This window comes from Diabrotica virgifera, chromosome 3 (assembly GCF_917563875.1).
Source record: "Diabrotica virgifera virgifera chromosome 3, PGI_DIABVI_V3a".
Classification (NCBI taxonomy): Eukaryota; Metazoa; Arthropoda; class Insecta; order Coleoptera; family Chrysomelidae; genus Diabrotica; species Diabrotica virgifera.
The window spans coordinates 252,714,533-252,741,761 of record NC_065445.1 but is presented as its reverse complement, the minus strand read 5'-3'; the positions used below and the strand labels follow the sequence as shown (position 1 = coordinate 252,741,761).

Below are 27,229 nucleotides of genomic sequence, written 5' to 3'. Positions count from 1 at the left end.
TCTAGTTTGATGCTTATCTTTTCTTTATACTCTTTATTTTTGTTTGTTTCTTTGAGTCCTTCTACCTTGTATCGTTCATGTTTAGTGTATTTTATATGACATTGAAATACATTTTATTTCAGTTTTTAACATCTATTTTATCATCTATTGCATTATTTTTTAAATCTATATAAACTCGAGGAGCTCCGTCTGTTTTCTGTTATGTTCACTTTTAAAATTTTAGTTTAGTCACAATCAAATTTATGTTTCTTTTCGTTTTCATATTTTGTGAGGGCTATTGATTTCTTTTTGTCGTATTTGTGAGAACGTAGTCTTCAGTTAATTAGCTGACTGGTTTATCCAATATATACCCCATCGTAATGTGAGCAGGTAATTTCATACACAACATGCGATTTTTTTTTAATTGAGGGGTTTTCGTTTTTAATTTTGTACATTCTTTTTCAAAAGAGTGTACGCTTTATGAGCAACTGTAATGTTATGTCTATAAAGGAGATTTGCAAATTGTTCTGATAACCATTTTATATGTATAAGAAGGAGACATACAAATTTTCTTTACCTTATCATTTTTGTTGTGAACTAAATTTAATCGCCTTGAAACTGATGTCGATGAGCTGACAGAAGTATGAATTCAGTGTCAGCGCTGTTTTTGTTTTTTTATGCCTTTATGGAAATTTATTGTTAGGGTTAGATAATCTGGTAGCTCCATCAGCAAGGCCGAAAACTACAAAACGTCTTTCAACACGTCCTGGGAGATCTTTTTTACTCTTTAAAATCTATCAAGACAAAACCGGACACAGATCACCTTCATTTGAACTAAATTATAAAGAAATATGTGATATTCTGAAAAACACTTTATACTCTCAAAACATAAAAATTTTAAAAAATTACTCCAACTAACCAACTGAACTAACAGAGATTCTAAATTTTGTTTATTTTTATATACAAAATTCTAAATTAAAAATAATATTACCAGGCTAAAAAAAATAACTTCTTCAGCTGATGAAACAAACTAATCATTATCACAAATAGAAGGATAATAAAGACATGTCCAATGCGTTTGTAGTGTAGTGGAACATAAATAGTAGTAGGGGAGCGAAGTATGCTAAATGTGCAGTCACTCGAGCGCTTTGAGGACCTATTGGGTTGTGAATAGTAGGTTCTAAAACCAAAAAAAGTTAAGTAAAGTTTTCCATTTTAGTGGGAACTTTCCATTTTTAATTTAATTTTCCATTTCCAACAATCGTTTCTTCCGATTATAACGTCATCTACGCATAATTCGAAAAAATGTTTCGAATAAAAGTTACTTATTTTTTCGTAAGGAATCCAAATCTGCAATAAAAAATGGGGGCTCCTATTTAAGATTTTAAAGTAACACCCACCCTATCTCCGTGGGCGGTCGTGTTTAGTGCCATTCGGTAGATTTTTCAAAAATATTAAATAAGTGTATTTTACAGTTTTTGGATATGATATTCATTTCGCGAAATATCGCGGGATTCGTATTTAAAATATTAAATTTACCCCCACCCTTCTCCATGGGAAGGAGTGTTTGGTATCATTCGATAGATTTTAAAAAAAAATTGAGCACATTTTTTTAGGTTTCCGATCTGTCATTCATTTCGCGAAATATTCGCTTTTTTTGTAAAACTTTGGGACTCACCCATTTCCTTACGCCCGGCTCAAATCGTCAGATTTTTGAAATATACACTCTTTTGCATGTACTTAACTTACCTTACATATCTTAATCTGACAATTTCGAGTTTTTTAAGGATAGATTTTTTTTTCGGGTCCCCCTTAACGAACTTCCCTGTGTTAACAGCAAATACATGGTAGAGGTATATCTGCAGGGTACCAGATTTCTCCCCATATGATAATCTGACGCGCTCGAGTAACTACAAAAATCCCCGCTTGGGCTCCCCTACCATAGATTGTAAGCCCATTATGTATATTTACACTGCATTCAACCAGAAATTCCTAACCAAAAATAATTTTCGTCGACTTGTAGAAAATCTTCTTTCCCGTTGACGGTGAAGAATATTCTGATTAACGATTTCTACGGCTCTTACTGCCTTTCTTCTTTCAGTTAACGTCTCCAGTCCTTTCTATCCTGCCACTCTTCACCATTTGGCCTTTAGATGACTTCTTCCACTTTACTATATCGATAATAAACAAAAAGAAACTTAATTTAAATCAAATAGATAAATCTTTGCAAAGGAACAAATATTATCTAGCTTATATGAACACGGTTTAGCATTCATCATCATCATCAGGAGCTCGACAACCCTTTTTGGGTCCTGACTTGTTCTAGGATTTTCCGCAATTCTGTTCTGTTCCTTGCTTTGTTCTTCCAGTGGGTAATCTCAAGTGTTTTCAGATCTTGTTCCACTTGTTCCATGTATCTAAGTTTGGGTCTTCCCTTTGACCTTCTCCCTACTGGTGTTTGCCTCATTATATGTTTTGGTGTTTCAGTCTCCAACATTCGTTCAATATGACCCATCCAGCGCAGACGTCCGATCTTTATGGATGTTATGACGTCGGGTTCGTTGTATATTGCGTATAGTTTAAAATTATATCTTCTGCGCCATATGTCATTTTCTTTCACCCCCTTATATATGTGTCTAAGAATTTTTCGTTCAAACGTACCTAATAAGTTCTCATCGCTTTTCGACAGTGTCCATGTCTCTGATCCATATATAAGGACCGGTTTTATCAGGGTTTTGTATATTTTGCATTTGGTTTTTCTCGTGATATTGTTAGATCTTAGATGTTTAATGAGTCCATTATATGTTTTATTAGCAATATGGTTTAGCATTAAAATGTTATTTATCGATTTCTCACAGTTATATTACATAATATATAGAAATATAACTATGTATATAACAAGGGAGGAAAGTGCTACTTTTCCTCCCGAGAATGAAGTTTACTGCTCGACGCGTAGCAGAGGAAGTATTCATTCAAGGGAGGAAAAGGCACTTTACTCCCACGTTATACATATGATTTTTCCACCTTGCTCAAATAACAGGTCAAAATAACAATTTACTTTTTTTTACCATTCTGCAAAATGGTCTATAAAATTTCTACCATTTCTACCAGTTTTACCATTCTAAAAAATGTTCTATAAAATTAAATAAACGTTAAAATGTACAGATACTCAAGTCAGTAATAGATAATAGAATATTGCATAGGGCGTCAATAAGTTATTTCACCAATGACATAGCATGACGTCACTTTTACTTTTACTCCCTAAAAAAGTAAAGTCCCTAGGGAGGAAAAGTACGACTTTGCTCCCTACAGTTAGGTCAGGAAAAGTATACTTTCGGTAGAGGTAGGTGGAACACTTTTTTTACTTTAAAGAGCGCGGGAAAAAAGGAAAGTAAAATAAAATTCTACTCTAAAATTCTATTGTGTTTTCACAACTTACTGTTTATCCCGAAGACTGTATAATAATTTCAAAATTACACCAACAAAACATAAGTTTTATTTTCAGAAAAGATCGAGGCCAAAACATAGTTAAAAAAGCGTGTGTGTGTGTGTGTGTGTGTGTGTGTGTGTGTGTGTGTGTGTGTGTGTGTGTGTGTGTGTGTGTGTGTGTGTGTGTGTGTGTGTGTGTGTGTGTGTGTGTGTGTGTGTGTGTGTGTGTGTGTGTGTGTGTGTGTGTGTGTGTGTGTGTGTGTGTGTGTGTGTGTGTGTGTGTGTGTGTGTGTGTGTGTGTGTGTGTGTGTGTGTGTGTGTGTGTGTGTGTGTGTGTGTGTGTGTGTGTGTGTGTGTGTGTGTGAGAACAAAACAAATATATTCTAAGCATTTCATTGTATTTTTATTTAAATATTAAACTAATTCTAATACTTAAAATAATACCAAAAATTAAAAATGTCAAATAACGTTAATACTTCATTTTTTATGAACTGGAGCGTCCCCGCAATTGCTTTTCTCGTAAGGAATATTGTAAATTCTAAAAAACGTTGTTTTCGACAAAAAATTTATACTATAATTTTTTCATTATTTAATTATTAACAGCCTTTTGATTTTCTGCTGTATTTTCGTCAAATTTTAAAATCAATATGGTAAATTCTCGAAAAATAATGTTAATCCGTCATTTTTTGACGAATTGGAAAGTCCCAGCAATTGCTTTTCCCTTGTGGAATCGTAAAAAATCTAAAAAACGTCAGATTTTCTACACACATAATTTTAATAGAAGTATAACTTCTAACTACGTACAGAGTACACACACATCATTTTTTCTATATTAATAAGTCCAAAAATATATATATTTAAAACTAAATATTTGTATTTAAAAATAACTATTTAAAAAGTCAGTACAACTATAAACTCACTTTTGTCTCTGTTCTCATAACTTTTAAAACACAACTTCACAACCATAACCATAATAATAAAAATGACAACAAATTCTTTAACCACAGCCGCCATATTGGATAATTGTTGACAGGTCATTGGAATACCCAATCAGAGCAAACGTATAACGTATCTGCGCGTAGCACCAACAATTTTTGATGAATTCGCGCATATTTACATTCACTTCCAATCGCGCTAAAGAAGTATTACCTCAAAAAATACAAATAGCTCATCTGTTACGTGATGCAGTATATTTTTTTGTACTTGTTACCCTACTATCGAAACATTAAATAAACTTCTTGTTCTTCTTCTTTAGGTGCCGTGTCTGTATTCAGACGTTGGCCGTCATCATGTTTACAATTTCCTGAAATCTCTCTCTATCGGCTGCTGCGCGAAATAATTCTTCTACTGTGCAGCCACACCATTGTCTAATATTACGCAGCCATGAAAGTTTCTTTCGACCAATCCATCTCTTTCCCTCCACTTTTCCTTGTATTATAAGGCGAAGCAGATGGTATTTAGGTCCTCTAATGATATGGCCGAAGTATTCTGTTTTTTTCCTCTTTATGATGCTTATAAGCAGACGTTCCGAATTCATCATTTGAAGAACATCTTCATTGGAAGTGTGCGAAACCCACGATATCTTTAGGATTCGTCGATATCACCACAATTCGAATGCTTCTATTTTGTTTAGCATTGTGGTTTTTAACGTCCATGTCTCACAACCATACAATAGGATAGACCACACATAACATTTCAGCACCTTCTTTCGAATATTCATCGACAGGTTTCTATTACATAAAACTGATTTCCAGGTCATAAAAGCCTTCCGTGATATTTCGATCCTAGTTATTATCTCTTCATCAGTCACAATTTACATTTAACCAGCTGCCAAGGTACTTGAAATGATTTACCCGTTCTAACTCCTCTCCATCAAGAGAAAGCTGACCTTGATCTATATTAATCTTTCCAACTGCCATCCACTTTGTTTTTGAAATGTTGATTTTAAGGCCTCTCCGATAGCTTGCTTCACTGACTAGATTTAGTAGTGTCTGAAGATCTTGTAAATTTTCAGCAAGAATGGCTGTATCGTCAGCGTATCTAATATTGTTGATTACTTCTCCGCCTAGCCTTACTCCCTCTTGTCTGTCATCCAAAGCCTCCCTAAAGATTTCTTCAGAGTACAGATTAAAAAGGGTGGGTGATAAAACACAACCTTGTCGTACTCCACGTTTTATCGGCAGTTTTTCAGTACGACTGTCTCCAATTTGGATAGAGGCTACTTGATTGTAATATAAGTATTTCAGCAGTCTTATATCGTAGTGGTCTAGTCCTGCTGCCTGCAGGCAATCGAAAAGTGTATCATGTTGTACTCGGTCGAATGCCTTCTCGAAGTCGATGAAACAAACATAAACTTTCTTTCGGAATTCACAACTTTTTTGTAATAGAACGCGCATACAAAATAGTGCTTCTCTAGTTCCTAGACCATTTCTAAATCCAAATTGCTTATTGCCCATTATAGTTTCGCACAGAAGGAATACTCGGTTTTGTATAATACGTAAAAGTATCTTAAGTGTGTGACTCATCAAACTGATTAGTCTAAAATCGCTGCATTTGGTGGGCCTGCTTTTCTTTGGTAATGTTATAAACAGTGACTCCAACCAAGCATCTGGTATTTTTCCTTCGTTGTAAATTTTGTTAAAGAAAGTAGTCAAGTAGGTAATATTTTCCTCATCCAAAAGTTTAAGTAGCTCAACAGGGATTTGATCTGGTCCAGGTGCTTTATTGTTTTGGCTTGTTGTATTGCTTTTATGACTTCTTACTTCAGTATACTGGGACCTCTGCCTAATTGGTTGTCACATGTAGTATTTGGAGCATTTTCTCGAGAAACATCGTCAAAAAGGTCACTGATGTGTCTCTCCCATTCTTTGCACTGTTGTTCGTGATCACAAATTTTTCCGTCTGCGGTTTTAAGTACGTGAGCATTTTTCTGTTTTCTAATTCCGGTGGTATATTTAAGTTTCTTGTGGAGGTTGAAACTGTCATGCTTTTTTTGGAGGTCTTCTATTTCTTTACACGAATTCTCGAGCCAGGATTCTTTGGCCTGTTTAATTTTTCTTTTTATGAGTTTGTTAATTTCACGGTATTTGATAATATTTCTATTTTTGTATTTTCGTCGAACTTCCATCAAGTCTAGAATTTCTTGGTTCATCCATTCATTTTTTGCCAACATTGTAGGTGTTTTTAAAGATTCCCTTACGTCCTCTAAAATCGAGTTTTGAATATCGTACCAACATTCGTTAATAGTTCTGTTTTCGTTTGGTATATTTGATATTCTGTGCATTTTACTATTTATCTGCTGTGCTATGTGTCCGCGCGTTTGGGTGTTTTTAAGGGGGTCGAGATATATCTTACTAGGCTTAGTTGGCTTTGTTAGTTTCTTTAATTTAATTTGTATTTTGGAGCAGAGTAAATTATGATTTGAGTTTATGTCGGCGCCGGGGTAAATTCTTACATCTTTAATATTATTCCGAAATCGATTGTTTAAATAAACTTACGTGCATATAAATCTGCCCACTTAAAAATTTGGTCATTTTTTATGTTTCATATTTCCTAAACCTGTTGGCCGATTTAAGTGATTTTTTGAACATGTTATAACCTTATTTTTTAACAATACCACTGTAATAATATTGTTGCTAAAGAGGTAAATTTTCACCGTATACCGGGTGTACCAATCAAACTGTGTTTTTTTCTCAAAGTTTGCATCACCCTGTGGGATGTTCTAGCATTTATAAAATACTGAAATTAAAACCCAACTCTAGCATCAGGTTTTCTTAACATTCTGCTATTTGACTCATTCGTTTATGTTGGATAATAAAAAAGTTAGATACTTTAACAACTAGACATGTTTTTCATCAATACACGGTGTTGCTAAATAAGTGCGACAAACTTTAAGGGGTAATTCTGCATGAAAAAATAATGACAGTTGGCTTTGTAAACGTATGTCCGCAAATGTTTCGTTTCCCAGATACGGGATGTTAAATTTTTTCTTACAAACTGAAGATTTATTTATTGCTTTAAAACCAGTTGAGATATGCAAATGAAATTTGGTAGTTTTTAAGAGCTAGTTATTGCGGATTTTTTGACATAAAATTAAGAATTTTATATTCACCATTAGCGTGCATACGGGTAATATGATCGGTCATATTACACGCATGCACGCTAATGGTGAATATTAAATTCTTAATTGTATGTCAGAAAATGTGCAATAACTACGTCTTAAAACCCACCAAATTTCATTGGCATGTCTCAACCGGTTTTAAAGCAATAAAATAAATCGTCAGTTTGTAAGAAAAAATTCAACATCCATTATTTAGGAAACGAAACATTTGCGGACATACGTTTATAAAGCCAACTGTCATTATTTTTTCATGCAGAATTATCCCTTAAAGTTTGTCGCACTTATTTAGAAACACCGTTTATTGATGAAGAACATGTCTAGTTGTTAAAGTACCTAACTTTTTTATTATTCAACATAAACGAATGATTCACAAAAACAGAATGTCAAGAAAACCTGAGGCTATAGTTGGGTTCTAGATTTAGTATTTTATAAATGCTAGAATAATCCACAGGGTGACGCGAACTTTAAGAAAAAAACACAGTTTGATTGGTACACCCGGTATACAATGAAAATTTACCTGTTTAGCAATAATATTACTACATTGGTATTGTTAAAGAATCAGGCTATAACATGTTCAAAAATCACTTAAATCGGCCAACAGGTTTAGGAAATATGAGACATAAAAAATGACCAAATTTTTAAGTGGGCCGATTTCTATGCGCGTAAGTTTATGTTTTAATCTTATATGCGACGCAATGTTTTATTAAGAAATAGGTAAATGTTTTCGTTTAATTTAATTCCTGGAAATAATATTTCAATCTCCGCCTATTATACAGTTTCAGTTTTACTTGGCAATTTGCATTTGATTTGAAGACGAACGAGATTTGATCTAGAATTCTAAATAAAGTTTATTACAATGAACAGAGAAGTTTAGTTACACAGAAATTGTACCTATGGATCTTAAATGAGAAATTTGAACGTTACGGTACGTCTCTATAGAAATCTCGGCACATTATTCATAATAAAGGGAGAGACTATTTACTAATCTCGCCATATTAGACAGTTAATTATGAGAAAATAAACACGACGAATAATTATCAGTAGTAATTGCACAAGAGCTCTAAAATTATCGAATTTTTCCCGAGTGACACTTTGACAGTTTTAATTTCACGACCCGAAGGGGAGTGAAATTATATCAAAGTGTCACGAGGGCAAAAATTCGATAATAATTTTAGAGATCGAGTGCAATTTGTTGCGATTATTTCATGAATAAAACTATTCAAAACCAAAATTTTATTGTAATTTATTTTTGTAAGTACAAATTAATACAATTAAACACACAGTTGTTATAAATATTTGACGGTTGAAAGTCATCACTTTTATAATTTTTAAAACATTAATTGTCATTAATGTCACCGAATGTATTTTTTCATAGCAACGAAGGGCATCTGACGTAATATACTTGACGACGGGATATTATCAAAAATTATCAGTTTAATTTTTATTTCTGTAGCTTTATATTGGTCAGAATCTCCTATGAATGAAATAATCTGAATTATATAGGTAACGAAGGACGAATTATTATCTGAGTTATGGGTGCTATTGCGGTGAAACAATAGATTTAATTTTTATTCTTCTTCTTCTACTTTTATCCAGGCATATTGTGACATTACCTTTTCTAGCCCTTAAAAGTTTGATATGTACTCAGTCGTATCAATTCTTAAGATTTTATATAGTTAACTTGTGTGTGTTTAGTATAGTTGAAAAAATATGTAATACTTATACCCTGTAGCCATTTTGTTAAGTTGAAAATAGTCCAGCAATATGAACACATATGTTCAAATAACAACTAAAAATGTTAATATTACCAATACATTTTTAGTTACACTAAATAAAGCTATAAATAATCGAATATCACCAATTTATTTCATTCTGTGGGTTTTTGGCCAATATGGCACACAACATTACGTAAATAATGCAATTATAGAGTTTTATAGTGAAAAAACCCAGAGTCTGTGGTAAGTTATTTATTTTTAACTCATTTAAATGTGATATTAGTAGATTTATCTTTTTTATTCTCAGGATATTTTTTCAATGCACGGTTAATTACAGAAATAATTATAAATTAGGTTTCTGCATGGCAGAAACACGGCCTGATATAGGAAGGACAAAAATAATGCTATAAACATCAGAGATAAAAACCCTTAAACATTGATGGTAAGACACTATGGGATAGAGCTATAAGTGCAGATATAAGACGGAGATGCAAGGTGCACAGCATTAATAACTGGGTAAAAAACCGAAGAGTAGAATGAAATAACCACATAAGCCGAATGACAACAAATAGGACAGTCAGGACAGCGAGAGACGGTTCCTCAATAGGAAGACGAAAGTGGGAAGACAGCGAAAACGATGGAACGGCAAATTCCTGGAGGCACATTGAAAAAAGAGACAGAGTCATGTCTATACAAAAAGAAGAAAAAGGGGGAAGTTTTTATGCCTAAGAGAGCTCGCAAACCAAAGCAATATCCCTACATCGCATAACATAAATTGCGGAAAGATACGCACTGAGTGTCACATCTGATTTTCGGTGAATCTTCGGTGACTTTCGGTTGAATTTCGGTGAATCTTCGGTGACTTTCGGTTGAATTTCGTACACCGAAAACCAGATGTGACACTCAGTGCATATCTTTTCGCAATGCATGCCACATGCGATGTAGGATATTGCTTAGGTATGCGAGCTCGCTAAGAGAGCAAGAACTAGTGTTTCAATTTTACTTGACAATTGACATTTGATTTGAAGACATACGAGATTTAATCTGAAGTTTATTACAATGAACAGAGAAGTTTCACTACACATAAATTGTACTTATGGATCTTAAATGAGATATTTGAACGATTCGGTACGTCTCTATAAAAATCTCGGCACATTATTCATGATAAAAGGAGAGACTATTTACTACTCTGGCCATATTAGACAGTTAATTATGATCAATCAAACACGACGAATAATTATCTGCATTTTAAACGGTATGCGGCAAAATAAACAGGACTGAAATTCGTATGCCTCAAATTTGTATGTGTCAGGCGCCGAAACGTACTGACTGGTTTCCGAACGTCGGTATAACATATGAATATGTCGTGATAATGTTAAGTGCTTCAGAATGGTTCTCAGTTTTGCAGAAAAATTTTTTACAGTGGAGTACTATTTTCGGTCATACGGAAAAGGTCACGAAAACGGTCGAAGCTTAAAATCAACAATGGTTTCAGCAGGACGGGACAACCTGTCACATTGCCAGGGAGTCTCTTCGAATACTGCGCGATCATTTTGGGAGTTGCCACTCACCAGAACTAACGCCATTAGTTGTGTAGATATGGGGAATGCAGAATGAGTCAGACAGATCCACCGACTGCCATTTCAGAATTGAGTACTAGAATTAAAAATTTTTCGTGCCAGAGGCAGTGGCGAATCTATAAATTTGCCTTGGGAGGGGAAGTTTGCCTTAGGGGTAACTTCCAATGAAAAAGCAACCAAAAGCCATAAAAAGGATAAACTCAGATTACATAAAGGGCATAAATAATAACTTATAGGCATTAAGTTCCCTTAATTTTCCTAACTAGCGTGTTTATTGGGTTGACTTTGTCTTTCTCTGGTTTCGGTTTCATGTCAGCTCATATATTTTTACGTTTGAACAATTTTCTTTATTTAATTTTGGACCTTTTTAGGGGGGAAATTTCCCTATTTTCCCTCCCCGTAGATCCGCCACTCGTCAGAGGATATCTTTAAAATATGTTTTATCGGGAGCGTGCGTCGTCGTGAATAATGTTTGCAAGGTTATACTAATGTTTGCAAGTATATACTAGATATATACATAATCATAAACATATCAATATTACAGTATACATTATAGTGATACCATCACGCTCTCACTCCATGTATTGGGTATTCTTGACATTCTTGTCAAACATGGCTTCTTCTTCATATATCCTACTCATCACTTACTACAACACATTAAATAAAGCCTTCCTTTCCTAGACCCTATTATTCATCCAATTTAAGGGGCTGTCCATTAATCACGTGAGGCTCGAAAGGGGGGATGGGTCCATAAAAAATAAGGAAATGTCCAAATACACGTGATATAGGGTGTCTTAAACCTCAAAATGTATCACGTATGTGATGTATCATGTATGTGATTAATGGACGGCCCCTAAAGCCTAAACAAACTCATCCCTGTTATCTTCGGTATTCCATTAGTAAAAGGGCAGCACGGGAACGGGATATTTTCCCATGTAAAATCCCATAAGAAATCGCTAAAGTCCATTCTGGTCATTTTTGATGCTTTTTGTGGTGGAGGCGCGAAGGCTCGTCGGATCGTGGCGTATGAGGCTCGTTAGAACGGGGAGGGGGTAACGAATACGTTAACACAAAAAACAAACGCAAAGACATTGCCAAAATGGCATTATAGCATATCTCCGTTGTTATTGGTCCAATTACTACATGTAAGACATTAAACGAAAGGGGAGGGGGTAACGAATGCAATAGTACAAAAAACAAACGCAAATATAGGGCCAAAACGGCATTACAGCATATCTCCTTTTTTATTGGTCCGAGTACTAAGTGTAAGAGGTTAAACGAAAGGGGAGGGAGTAACGAATACGATAGCACAAAAAACACACGCACAGATAGTGCCAAATCATTTGGAGTGTCGCATTCTCTCTCTCTTCTCTGGTGTTCTTCATTTAACAAATTTCTGAAGTACTCGTACCATCTTTGCTTTATTTCAGCATCGGTTCTTAACGCTCTACCATCCGCACTCTTAATCTGACGCTCATCAAGTCTTTTGATGACTTGTTCCTTGCGCTACCAATTCTTTATATCCTTTTTATAACGGGTCTTTTCAGTCCTGTGTACAGCTTTTAAGTTTTAACATAATATTTCAATAACAAAGAGGCATCAACTAGGTTGTTAACTATTCGAAATATCTTTTTTTCTTTCTTTATGGCCTTAGCATAGCCAATTAGCCAGTCTAGTTTGGTATTAACGCAATTTCGAAATATCTTAAACATTGAATGAGCAAATTTTATTTAGATTCTCCCAATAAAATTATTAATCTACTCTTACAAATTTCTTTTATTTGGTAAAATAAGTGTAAAGTTTTTAATTTTTGAAGTTATACTTTTTTAGATGCGTTTAGCAGTAAATCTATATGTGCGCGAATTCATCAAAAGTTTTGGTAATTACAATTACCTGTCAATAACTGTTCAATATGTCGGTTATGGGTAAACAAATGTTGTGTATATTAGTTTTTATTGTTGTGAGGAAAGAGACAAAAGCAAGTATATAATTGTAATGACTTTTTAAATAGTTTTTAAAAGCAACAGGTACGTAATTGTAAATGTTTCAGTATTGTAATAAAAAATTACATAACTATTTGGAAAATGTAAAATGTACCTACCTACCCAGTAGGTAATGCTTTGATTTACATAATTTGACTACCAACAAAATTTCTACCAATATTCATCTAATATATTGTTTTCTTACTCTGTTTTGTTGTATTTTAATATTTTAATTCCACAAAAATCAAACTAATTTGATTAAACTAAGAGAATAAGCAATTGTCAAAAAAGTTTAAAACGTTTAATTGGTGTATCTTCCCACATCACTCATATATTTCTAAGTGGTTAAGTTCTGCGTGCGTTTATTTCAAAACCTAACAACCCTGATATACGCAGGTTCAATCCCCAATGCAAATTTTATTTTTTTTTAATTTTTTTTCTATACATTTTATGATTGTAAGTATATTTATTATATAATTTTTTTTTCAGAAAATACTTATTTAGTTAAAATTTTTGCCAACAATCATTGTTCAGAAATCATTTATTTGTTTCATTTTTAAATGTGTTTGTGTGTGTTAATTTTTGGTATTGTTTTAATAAAAATTTTTGGAAAGTTGTAAGTATTAAAATTAGTTTAATATTTAGATAAAATATAAATAAATTGTTTAAAGTATATTGATTTCGTTGAAATCATAATATAATAGAAGTATAACTTCTTACGTGCGTACAAAGTACACACACATTATTTTTTCAAAAGTTAAGCTGGTATACTTTTATACTTGTATACTTACAAATACTTGCAGTGTAGTATTTTATAAACAAAAATTATTTTCCTAGTATTTCGCAAAAATATCACATGTTTTTATATTTTATAACATCTGTGCTACTATTGAGTTATTTTATTAGAGAAATAGAGACTACCCTTAGTGGTATATTTTCCGACACCCATACTACGTAATACTGTTCACATTCCCAACTGGGTAATATAAGTCTAGCCATTTTCTGCCGGGAATGTTGGTATTTCTCCAATGTAATATACCCGATACGCTTGAAATTCCTTTGCTTTTTTATAATGTATTACAGTATCTACTTAAAGTGAATATTGATGATATTTGTGGATTTTTGTAACAACAGATAATAAAAGTTGCTACTTGGAACGTTAGAAGTTTATAAAGTGAAAAAATTTGAAAATTCTGAAACATAATTTAAATAGAATTGAATAAGACGTACTGGGTACGAATGTAGTAAGATGGAAGGGGGGCTGATGTCTAACAATAACCAAATAAATATACAAGGGTTAAAATTATTTATTATAAATAATGGTAATAATTTAAGTTAAAAGCATCCTTCGTAGTTTTAAAAATAATACAGATTTATGCTCTGACCTGACAAATTAGATGATAAACTATAAAAATTTTACAAGATATAGAGCAGGTTACCAAATTCTTCTTCTTCTCTAAACTTCTTTTACCGTTCTGGTGTCGGATGTTTTGTTGTAGTGGTGTATATTCTCTTTCTTCAGCCTTTTTGGTTTCTTGGTACCATTCAGCCAGTTGCAATAGATTCTCCAGTCAGACAAATAACCATTTTTATCACTCATACAAAATTAACGAATAATTAATAGAAAAAAATACGATAACGAAACTACGGGGTATTTCACGATACCATTTTCATTTTTGTGTAGTTTATCCCTCCTTTACTGCTTTTATAATTATATTTATCTAACTTTTTCTTAGTCATCCTCTCTTTTTTATGTTACTCTTACTAGATTATTAGTATTAGATATTATCCTTACTCTTTTAGTTTCTAATATTCTCTTTAGCTATCTTTGGTCTTCTGTACGTGCCCAAACCCTTTCCAATTATTTGCTGGTGATTTTACTTTTAAAGATTTTTGACTTAGTTGTTTTTTATTTGATAATGTTTGTTTCTTGTGGTAATTTCTTCTGGTCTTTCTGATGTCTTATTTTCCTCAATACTGTACATAATTTATCTCATTATCTTGTTTTTCTTGATATTTACTTTTATCTTAGGAGTGGACTCAGACTATCTGCTTGTTTCACTCTTTTTTCCATGAAAAAACCTTTTCAAATATTTCTTCCTTGATTTATATTTTGGCTCTAGTATTTTGATATATTTATTTTACTACTGGTATTGGTCTACTTGGAGTTTTTTAGTTGTTTTAAACACTTATTTAGTATGATAAAATTGATCCAAATAATGCCATAACCCACACATCCAAAGTGAAAGTTATCCTCCAATACCAAATTGTTCTATATGGTCCACATAATATTCAGAAAAAAAGTTACACCATTTTGAGCGTTGGGTTTGGGGGAGAGAGGGGGGAGAGATCGGTAAATTCGTAGTTTTTTAGGTTTTTCGTCAATATTTCTAAAACTATGCGGTTTAGCATAAATACACTTCTATACAAAATCTCTGTTTCTACATTCTGTTCTACATTAAATTTGAAATAAAAAAGGCCCTATGCATAATCCTTCTAAAATGAACGGTTCTAAAGTTACGGAGGTAGTATAGTGTAATTGGTCCAAAAAAGGCCTAACCCAGACATCCAAAGTAAAAGTTTTCCTTCTACACCAAATTGTTCTATATGGTCCACATATTGTTTAGTAAAAAGTTACACCATTTTCAGCGTCCGGTTTGGGGGGGAGATGGGGGAGAAGTCGGTAAATTACTAGTTTTTTTACGGTTTTCGTCAATATTTCTAAAACTATGCTTTAGCGTAAACAGTATTCTATACAAAAATGTTCTACATGCAATTTAAAACAAAAAAGGCCTGATACATAATTGTTATAAAATCAACGGTTCCAGAGTTACGGAGGGTGAAAAGTGGAGGTTTTTGATACTTTTTATATTATTTGGGCAATTGATGATTATTTTGGGTGGTGAGGTTGACGTATCTTCAAGGGCTTATTACTAACATACCATCGGCCACTGAAATAGCAAATTTTATTTACAAAACCCAATCCTGTTAACGGAAATTTCTATAAATTGCCCAAAGAATATAAAAGTATCGAAAACTTCCACTTTTCACCCTCCGTAACTCTGGAACCGTTGATTTTATAACAATTATGTATAGGACCTTTTTTGTTTTAAATTCCATGTAAAACACTTTTCTATAGAACATTATTTACGCTAAAGTATAGTTTTATAAATATTGACGAAAAACTTAAAAAAACTACTAATTTACCGACTTTTCCCCCATCTCCCCCACAAACCGGACGCTCAAAATGGTGTACCTTTTTACTGAACAATATGTGGCCCATATAGAACAATCTGGGGTTGAAGAAAAACTTTTACTTTGGATGTCTGAGTTAGGCCTTTTTTTGGACCAATTATACTATACTACCTCCGTAACTTTGGAACCGTTCATTTTAGAAGGATTATGCATAGGGCCTTTTTTATTTCAAATTTAATGTAGAACATTTTTATATAGAAGGTTGTTCATGCTAAACCGCATAGCTAAAAACTACGAGTTTATCGATTTCTCCCCCCCCCCCCAAACCCGACTCTCAAAATGGTGTGACTTTTTTCTGAACATTATGTGGACCATATAGAACAATTTGGTGTTGGAGGGTAACTTTCACTTTGGATGTCTGGGTTTGGGTCTAGTTATACCATACTATTATGTGTTTTTCTATTTATTGTGTCAAATGTAGATTTCAAATTAAAATAGTAGTTTCTCCTCTGTCTCCATTTTTCTTTCTATAAGGTCTCTCAGTACAAAATCTCTGTTTACTGTCTAATTTCTGAAGGCTGTTTTGTCTGTCTCTACATTTTTTTCTTAAACGTTTAATTAATTTCAGCTCTTAATTTATTATATTTTATTTTCGTATATTTAAATGCCACTTGTGCTACACAATAAACTACAAATTAAGAGAAAATATAAAATACCAAAACGATACCGATTGTCCTCTATATTACCGATGCCACTCCAATGAACTTTTTAGAGACCAAATACAGTTGGTCATTGGTAAAAATCTCTATAATACTATACATAAAGTTGCTATGTCCAATATCTAATTTCGAAAATGTTTGGAAGATACTTTTTAGAAGAGAAAACGTTTGGGAGAAAACACGGAAAGAGTCCTTTCAGAATTAAATATTTTTGATACCTATAATATATCAAAATATTGAAAATATTGGTACGTAGGTAATAAGGATGATATCCTTTTAGATACTCTAAGAGCAGTATGGCTTAATTTGGCACCCTCTATTGTATAACTTCGATTCTGTTCTAATGTCTATTTGTAGGATCATTGTTGTAAATTGATAGTTTTTACCTTCATACATACAAAATTTATAGATAATCATTAGGGCAGTCAATGAGGGTATTTGGCTCCGAATTCCATCCTACTACATCGATTTACTTGATATATTTTCACAGTAAGTAGGGAATGGCTCAAGAAACAAAGCCTACCCTATGCCGATGTGCGCTTTTATCGTGGGGGTGATTCTCACCCCTTCTCGAGGGTGAAATTTTTTTTTGATAAAATAGACACGGAAGAGGCTAGAGGATTTAATTCTAAGCAAAAACTGTTCCATAATTATTTTTTGAAAACTCAATACTTTTTGAGTTATTCGTGGTTGAAAATTGACCATTTTCATTGAAAAATGATACCCTTTCGGGCGGTTTTTTGCGAATAACTTAAAAACTATGCATCTAACAAAAAAACTATATAAAATAGTTTTGTAGCTCATAAAATAACAAAGAGATTCATTCCTTTAAAATCTTCTAGCTATAATACAAAAGGGGTATGGTAGGTGAGAAAAGTTTGTTTTTTGGTGCATGCTCAAATCGGTATCTTCAACTTGAAATAACAGAGAAACGCTTGATTTTAGGTGTATAATGGTACTAATAACTTTGGTAGTGCTTAAAAAGGCCTTTAAAATGAGCAGTATTAAATGTCGATTACATTCAAACTAAGCGAGATATGCTGCAAAATTTGATGACTAATGTATTTTAAGAAGAAATGAGAAGTATATTTAACCCCTCATCCATCAGAATTTAAATACATCGTTTTATTTCTAAAATACTTTTTATTATAGTGTTATTTCTATGTTCAAAAAGTTGGACTGGCTTAAAATAAAGGATTTTTGAAAAAAGTAAGATCAAATTATAGAGCGCATTTCTAAATTTCCCTAAAAATCTTCCTTTTTCTCCATGTAACTCGAAAATGATAAGAGATATGAAAAAAGATAGGATACAAAAATGTAGAGTTTTTTTATACAAAAATTTCATTTTAATTTTTCATTACTGTATCTGTTATCATTTTCAAGTTACATGGAGAAAAAGGAACATTTTTAAGAAAATTTAAAAATGCGCTCTATAATTTGATCTTATTTTTTTCAAAAACCATTCATTTTAAACTCGTCCAACTTTTTGAACATATAAATAATACTATAATAAAAGGTATTGTAGACGGAAAATGATGCATTAACATTCTGGTGGATGGGGGTTAAAATTATTTCTCATTTTTTCTTAAAATACATTAGTTATCAATTTTGTTTGCAAGATATCTCGCATAGTTTAAATGCAATTTACCTTTAATATTTTAATAACATTTTAAAGGTCTTTTTAAGCACTATAAAAAGTATTTTTAGCATTATACACATAAATTCGACCGTTTCTCTGTTATTTCAAGTTGAATACACCAATTTGAGCATGTAGCAAAAAAACAGACTTTTAAACCTACCATATCCCTTTTTGTATTATAACTAGAAGATTTATGAAGGCAAGTGTGTCTTTGTTTTTCTATAACCTACAAAAATGTTTTATACAGTTTTTTTAGTTAGATGCATATTTTTTAAGGTATTGGAAAAAACCGTTCGGAAAGGTGTTATGTTTCTATGAAAAGGGCCAATTTTCAACCTCGAATAACTCAAAAAGTATTGAGTTTTCAAAAAAAATTATAGAACAGTTTTTGCTTAGAATTAGGTTCTCTAGCAAATTCCGTGGTTATCTTAATAAAAAAATTTCCACCCCTGAGAAGGGGTGGGAACCACCCCCAATATAAAACACACATCGGCATAGGGTAGACTTTGAATTAGGAGATAAGTAGAGGCTATTCCCATAATTTTATTAAAATTCATGCAGTAGGATAGAATTCGGAGGTAATATCCTATTCTTGCCCCCATTGACTGGCGTACGTGGATTATTTACGAGACGGTTACCATTTTTCTAAAACAGCTCTTTTTAGCGAAAACTAAAAATACAAATTTACAAAAACAATTTACAACTTCATCATATATTCTTTTAAAAAATATTTGGCGAAGAATGCTCGTACTGCCGAAAATAAATAAAGTTTAATAAAGCCCTAAATTCCAGACCCGTCGCGTTCAAGGCCCTCTACGAATTCGTCGACCTGCACTTAGACGGCGAGCCCTTCGGCGAAGGGCCGTGCTCCAGGAGGTTCGGCAACGTCGCATCACGCACCGTCGGCGCGGGAGCTTCAGCAGGAATGGGAGGAATAGACGAGTCCCAGCAGTTCAGATCGCCTCGAGATGTGTTCCTTTATGGCAGAGGAGGAGCCAGAAATATTAGGTAAATGCCGTGCATGGTAGTTCTTGCATTCTGCATTCTTCTTCTTGTTTGTTTGCTTTTGAGATAATAAGTTTCTGTTTATTTTTAGAATATTGTAAGCAAAAATCTAATAACATTTTATTGCTAGGCCGTGTTGTAAAAAAAATCAGGAAAGCAACGGGAAACTACCTGATTATAACTTCTCTAGTAACTCATGATGACAGATGTTAATAATGTAAATATATTTACTAATCATGGGACTCGGAATCCAAGATTCGGCGTGGGAAACAGCAGGGTTTCTCCAGTCGTCAGCAAGCGAATTCCCTGTAATTCGTCAAATTTGGTAATAGATAAGGAATGTTTAATAGCGACTTGGAATATTACAAGTATGTTTGAATCTGGAAAGATTCACAATACGATCAAGGAAATGCGAAGGTTAAATATAAATATCTTAGGTATAAGCGAGATAAGGTGGCCGGGTTCTGGCCATATGACGATAGATAATTATGAAATTTACTACTCTGGTGAAGAAGGTCTGCAACATAGAAATGGTGTGGCATTTATTTTAGAACAAAATGTCGCAAAATCAGTAAAAAATATCGTGCTATACTCAGATAGGTTAATAATGTTACAAATAAAAACAAATCGTACAGACTTAAACATCATTCAGGTATATGCACCTACACAACAATATGACGATGAAGTTGTCGAAAGCTTTTATTCAGATCTAGACTATTTATTATCACTCACAGGAAGCCAAGATATAAACATTGTATTGGGGGATTTCAATGCCAAGGTTGGAAGAGGTAGTGAAGATGTCGTTGGCAAGTTTGGTTTAGGAACGAGAAACGACCGTGGAGATAGAATGATTAGATTTTGTGTATAAAAACAATTAGTAATATCCAACACTTTTTTTGACTTGCCTAAGCGACGACTTTACACCTGGAAATCTCCTATGGACACTTGTGGAAGAATAGTAAGACATCAAATTGATTATATCTGTATATCAAAAAGATATAGAAATGCTATCTTGTCCTCCAAAACATATCCAGGAGCGGATGTACCCTCAAACCACAACTTACTAGCAGCTAAAGTATTAGTTAAATTTAAAAAGATTAAAAAAACCCAAAATATCTCCTAGGATCAGCAAAGATAAACTTTCAAATACGGAAGTGAAAGAAATAGTAACCGATAAATTAGAAGATCAGTTTCAGAAATTGGGAAATAAAAATTCAGAAGAACAATTATGGGATTCATGCAAAGAAACATTGGAAAAAGTCCAAGAAGACCATCTAATGGAAAATCAGCGTAGGAATAAGCAACAGTGGATGACAGAAGAGATATTGAATTTAATGGATGCAAGAAGAAAATATAAGAATGCTAATCTGACAGAATACAAAAAGCTAAACAGTATGATTCGAAGAAAAATAAGATCAGATAAATCAGAGTGGCATAAACAACAATGTAAAGAAATTGAGAACTACGAGCATATCTATGACGCATTCAATATGCACAAAAAACTGAAAGAAGTTGCAGGACTGAATAAAAAATGTAATCCTCCACTAATCGAAGATAAAAACGGAAAAATTATAATCGATATCGAAGGTCAACTAATACGATGGACAGAATATATAAAGGAATTATTCGATGATGAAAGAAGCGAACTAGAAACGCTAAATGACATAAGCGGTCCTCCAATAACTAAGGAAGAAGTGCAATACGCTATAAAGAACGCAAAAAACGGCAAGGCGATCGGACCAGATGGGATTTTTAGCTGTTAGGTGTCGAGGGCATTAAGATACTTACGAAATTGTTCAACTTAATCTACGAAAGCGGAAAAATTCCTAAAGATTGGCTTAAATCCTCATTTGTTGTACTACCAAAAAAACACAGAGCCACAAAATGCAGAGAATATCGCACCATCAGCCTAATGAGTCATGTATTGAAAACGTTTCTCAGAATAATTCATCAAAGAACATATAGAAAAATTGAGGAAAGAATCTCAAGTACTCAATTCGGTTTTAGCTGTGGCCTTGGTACGCGTGATGCACTATTCGCAACCCAAGTTTTAATTCAAAGATGCAGAAATGTAAATCATGACGTTTTCATGTGCGCAATTGATTTTGAAAAGGCCTTTGATAAAGTTCGCCATGAAAAAATGCTACATATTCTCAAAACTACCGGTCTGGACGGTAGGGACATTAGAATAATCGCAAATTTGTATTGGGGCCAGGCTGCATGTATTAGGGTTGAGAATCAGTGCTCTGAAGAAGTAAAAATCAAGCGCGGAGTTCGTCAAAGCTGTATATTGTCACCAATGTTGTTTAATCTTTACGCTGAAACAATCTTAAATGAAGTGTTGGAAAACGCAAAAGAGGGAATACTCATTAATGGTATGCTTATGAACAATATCAGATACGCAGATGACACCTTGTTGCTGACTGGATCAATTGAACATCTTCAAGCGTTATTGAATCGAATGGTGGCATTCTGCGCGATATATGGACTCAAACTCAACGCAAGAAAAACAAAGTTTATGGTTATTAGTAAACAGGCAGCCGTAAATAATAATAACTATAACGTAACAATCGGTAATGACTCAATTGAACAAGTAAGTAATCTTGTATATCTGGGTACTCATATTAATGAAAGCTGGAACCCTAGTACAGAAATAAAAAGTAGAATTTCCAAAGCAAGAACAAGTTTTATGAAATTTAAGGAAATCCTGTGCAGTCATGATCTAAATTTGGAACTTCGCATAAGAATGGTCCGATGTGATATATTCCCAGTACTACTTTACGGGGTTGAAGCATGGACACTGACAGAATCGCTTTTAAAACACCTAGAAGCATTTGAAATGTGGGTTTACCGCCGTATTCTGAAGATCAGTTGGGTAGAAAGAGTCACAAACGAAAGGGTTTTGCAACGTTTGAATAAGAGTTGCGAAGTAGTGAACACGGTTAAAAGGCGCAAATTGGAATACTTTGGTCATATAATGCGTCACCCAGAAAAATATGACATACTTCACCTTGTCATGCAAGGTAAAATAATGGGAAAAAGAAGTGTGGGCCGCCGTACAACTTCTTGGCTTAAAAACCTACGCCAATGGTTTGGGAAAACTAGCTCTGAACTATTTCGTGCGGCTGTAAATAAGACAATGATTGTTAATATGCTGGGCAACATGAGAGCCAACGATCGACAAGCGGTCTCGGCACCTTAAGAAGAAGAAGTTGTAAAAAAAGAAAGCTTGTAAAGCTAAAGCGTAATATAAATGAATTTATTTCCAAAAACCGAATACATACTAGATTAGATAACTATGCTTTTTTTCAGATGGATTGATATCACTATAGTTATAAGTTGATACAGGAAACCAATGGCCTCTAATGGGTTTCTCAACTACCATGCTTTTCATTCTTTTAAATATAAAATTTTCCTCATTCATGCTATTTAAGTCAAACTGGACGTTCATTCAGGGGTAGAGTTACCTCTCATCGGAGGTAACTCTAGATTGGTTTCGTTCTGGAGATTGATTCTCTAGAAGAAAATTTCCCTTATCTCCTTTAGAACAAGTCAACGTTATATACCACATCCCTTGTGCAAAATGTACTCATGATATATAAGTCAGACTTAACGTTCACTTAGGGATAGAGTTACCTCTCATTGGAGTGATATTAATTTATCGAAATACTCTTGTGTCCAGTGGCGGCTCGTCAGAGGAGGCAAGGGAGGCTCAGCCTCCCCATAAATTTTTTACACACTCTATACTGTTTTGTTTATCATGAATCGCGAAAACAACAATTACTCTCACTATTATACAACGTGTAAATTCCATATTATCACTAATTATCCATACGTACGGAGCATTAGCATTAGAACGCATGATCGCGTCTCAGTTTTATTACATATTATTGTAGGCAGGACCCTGGGTTATCCCGAGATGCACGAACGGAGCCGAGAAGCCCTGCTTTCTCCGTTGCTAATGCTCCGTGCAGCGCAGCAGGCGTTTAAGGAGACCCGGTCTCCTAACAGTGGCATCTACGGCGCCATCACACGCTGCCCGGAGATATACCAAGGGAGGCAGTGTAGCTTCTCAGCTCCGTTGGGTGGTTGGGTGCGTCTCGGGACAACGAATTTTAGGGTCCTGACTAAAAATAATGAAAAATCTAAAAGTGCGAATTTTGTTATGAAATTTGGTATGTGGGGTTATAATAATATTTGGAACAACTTGCTCAAATAACTTTTTCCGATATCTCTAACTCAAAGCAAAATATCGGTAATTTATCGTGTTTTTGAATTCGCAGTAGGCCGCGTTTAGAATTAAAAAAATTCAGTTGAGTATCTTAAAAAATTTGAAGCTTCATTATGTATGGACTGCAAAACTTCAAATCTGTATTTATTTTGATATGCATAGGTATCTATTTACAAATAGATCGAATTGTTAACAAATAAACGACACAAACTTTGGTATTAAACTTTACTATTAGACTAACTATTTTTAAAATGATGATATCATGAAATTATGAATTAGGATGATATTATGAAATGTAAATAAAAAATGGTCAAAAGATGGGGCCTTAAATTACATTTTTTGGCGCGTTTTTTTGCTAGTGCAAATTTGTCTAGATATTTTACAGTTAGGTATAGCCTCCCCTATTGTAAAAATCACGAGCCGCCACTGCTTGTGTCATAGCACAGCATGCGATTACTTCTAAATATAAAGTTGATTTTGTGTTGTGTTTGATTTTTGATGTATAGCGAACATCAGATTAATACTATGTTTTATTTTTTCGAATCGTTAGTTGCTGTATGAAAGCACTAGGTGATGATGTGACTGGGCACTGAGATAACGGTTTATTTGGGTGGGTTTTCAGTACACGAAATAAGAAAAACTGTGAGGTGGCTGTTGCTTAATAATGACATCAAGGAATGGCAAAGACCTCAGACTCAACTTCCATCATGAATTAAATACTGTAATGTATTCCATTCACGTGGGAGAGGAAGATATCTAATGTATCTTTACCATGGGGCCAAATGACAAAAACAGGTGGGTTTGAGATTCATCACCTTGCCCAACACAATTCAGTTGTCAATACTCTTGTTTCCCTTAACATAAGGTTTAGTAACGACAATCACAGACGATCTGAAATAAATTCAAAAAACAAACACTTTTACAAAACGACTACAACAAAACCCAAATCAATAGGAGCATTCAGAAATATCTAAATCCCATTCCATCCAATAAAGAAAACTTGCCGCCCGATCAACCCAAAATCTTTCTACCTTTTATAAAAGGTGTCCAATAAAGACTATGGTGTCTACGAGATACCTTGTTTCAATTGTCCACGAACATACATAGGACAGAAAAACCGACGAATACAAAACCGTATTTACGAACACTCTATATCTGTAAAACATTCCGACACTACTTCGGCCTTAGCCCAACATCATATTCAGACAAGTCACAAAATATATTTCGAGAAATCAAAACGATCCCTCCTGGCCGCTCCTTAAAATCGAGAACTATCAGTTAAGCCATCGAGATTGAAAAAGGCCCTGACACATTAAACACACGCGATGACGCTATAATCCGGCCGGCAACATCGCGACCACTGCTTCAGCGAGCCACCGCGCCAACCGGTCCCGCTCAGGCCTCTTCTGCGCATACTGAGAGTATAAAAGGAGCTACACAGGTGAAGATAAGTCCCGAACAGGGAGAAGTTGGTTTTTTGCGGTTTCCCAACTTCATTGCACAATTATACCTGTTCGCCCCAAGAAAATAGCCGCAACTATTTTCTAACATTCGAACGCTCACTGTCCGTGCGCTGTCCAAAAACCACCTCCTGACCGCCGATGAGGGCCGCTGGCTTGCCAGTTGGCGTACAATGGTTTCTAGGGAGACTGGTCGAGGATAAAGCATAGACAGTGCACACGTATGTCCATAAGAACCACCACCAACGGTCAAACCTCTTTCTATGACTTCTGATAGCTGGCTGAACCAACACCGTCCGGCATCGCAGAGAGCCACCACACCTCGCCCCAGAGTTTTTTCGGACTGTTTGCTTTTACGCCCACAAGAAACATCCAACACGAACCCTGAAGAGGACTAACGTCCTAAACGGGGACCATGTAAATGTAAATCCTTACGAAATAAACAATCCTTACCCTATCCCAAATATTACATTGATGTATGTATGAAGATAAGTCGTCACTCGATACGATGAGGTAGGCAGATTGAGACCTCAGTGCCGCTTCACCGTCCTCCTAGAGAACAAAACAATACTGGTACGTCGCGAGTGCGGCAGATTGAGACCCCGAACTCGAACGGAACCATATCCCTCTTGATAATGGCTCCAAAATGGGTGCCGAAACGTTGAGTTTTAAATTATCAACTCAGTTCTTCCCGAAAACTTGGTAATTTTTATTCACCTGACCGCGAAAATATTTTCTGAACGTACAGGGTGCTTCATTGAGAAACGGAAATTCTTTAATTGCGAATAGAGGTCACCGAGGCGGTTCTAGGTATACTACATTTTTTGCCCTACCAACTGCTATAACCGAGTTAGATTTATCTATTTTGTCAATTTTTTTCCTAAGCCATAACTTTAGAACCACCCTGTATATTTTTTTGATATTTGGTGTACATGTGTCTTATTCAAAACCCAAACGACCGAAATACTAATCGCAATAAAAATCCAGGTCCGGATTAACAAAAAATTATAAAGTAATTGTGACCTTAAAACAACACCCTCTATATTTAAATTCTGAAAATCTGTTTGTATATTTCAAAAGAGCACAAAAAAGTGAGTCTAATCGTTTGCTTCAATTTTTCGGCCAGACAATTTTATGACTTTAATTTTGAAATTATATGGAACTGTTTAAGGACTCTGACATTAAAAAGCAGGTATTATTGACTTTTAATTATATATTATTAAAGCTCTTAAATAAATACTCATTTTAAAATTAATCATTACTTATTTACCACATTGGAACGACCCAATTATTAATCACAAGAAAAATCCAGGTCCAGATTAACAAAAAAACATAAAGTAATTGTGATCTTGAAACAACACCCTGTATATTGAAATTTTCAAAATTTGTTTGCACATTTAAAATGACCCCAAAAATCTGAGTTTATCGGTTTGCTTTAATTTTTTGTGAAGAAAATTTAATGACTTTAATTTTAAAATTAAACATATTGATACTTTTAAGAACACTGAAATTAAAAAGCAGATTTTTAAAGCACTTTTAACAATAAATTATTAAAGTTATTAAATAAATACCCATTTTAAAAATAATCAATAGTTATTTACGACATTCGAACAACCCACTTACAATCACAACAAAAATCTATGCCCGGATTAACAAAACAATATAAAGTAATTGTAACCTTGAAACAACACCCTCTATATTGAAATTTTCAAAATCCGTTTGCACATAGGTATGAAAAGAGCACAAAAAACTAAGTTTAATCGTTCGCTTCAATTTTTTGGCCAGACAATTTAATGAATTTAATTTTGAAATTATGTCGAAATTTTAAGAATTCTGGGAACTCAAAATAAAAATTTCGATATAATTTCAAAAGTAATGTCATTAAATTATCTGCACATAAAAATTAAAGCAGCACATTAAACTTATTTTTTCGTGCTCTCTTCAGGTGTGCAAACGTATTTTAAAAATTTCAATATACAGGGTGTTTTTTCAAGGTCACAATTACTTTGTATTTTGTTGTTAATACGGACCTGGATTTTTCTTGTGATTAGTAATTGAGTCCTTCTAACGCAGTAAATAAATAATAACTGATTATTTTTAAAATTAGTATTTATTCATTAACTTGAATGATTTATTATTAAAAGTGCTTTAAAAACCTGCTTATTAATTTCAGGG

General features: G+C 33.9%; 1 protein-coding gene across 1 annotated transcript in view; it reads left to right on the top strand.

Moving 5' to 3' along the window:
* The window catches only part of LOC114337570 (uncharacterized), a 255,111-nt gene that overhangs the window by 165,880 nt on the left and 62,002 nt on the right, over positions 1–27,229 (top strand). The window contains exon 7 of the mRNA XM_050647708.1: positions 19,151–19,366. Coding sequence (XP_050503665.1) covers positions 19,151–19,366 — 216 coding nt within the window. The remainder of the gene's footprint in view (positions 1–19,150; positions 19,367–27,229) is intronic.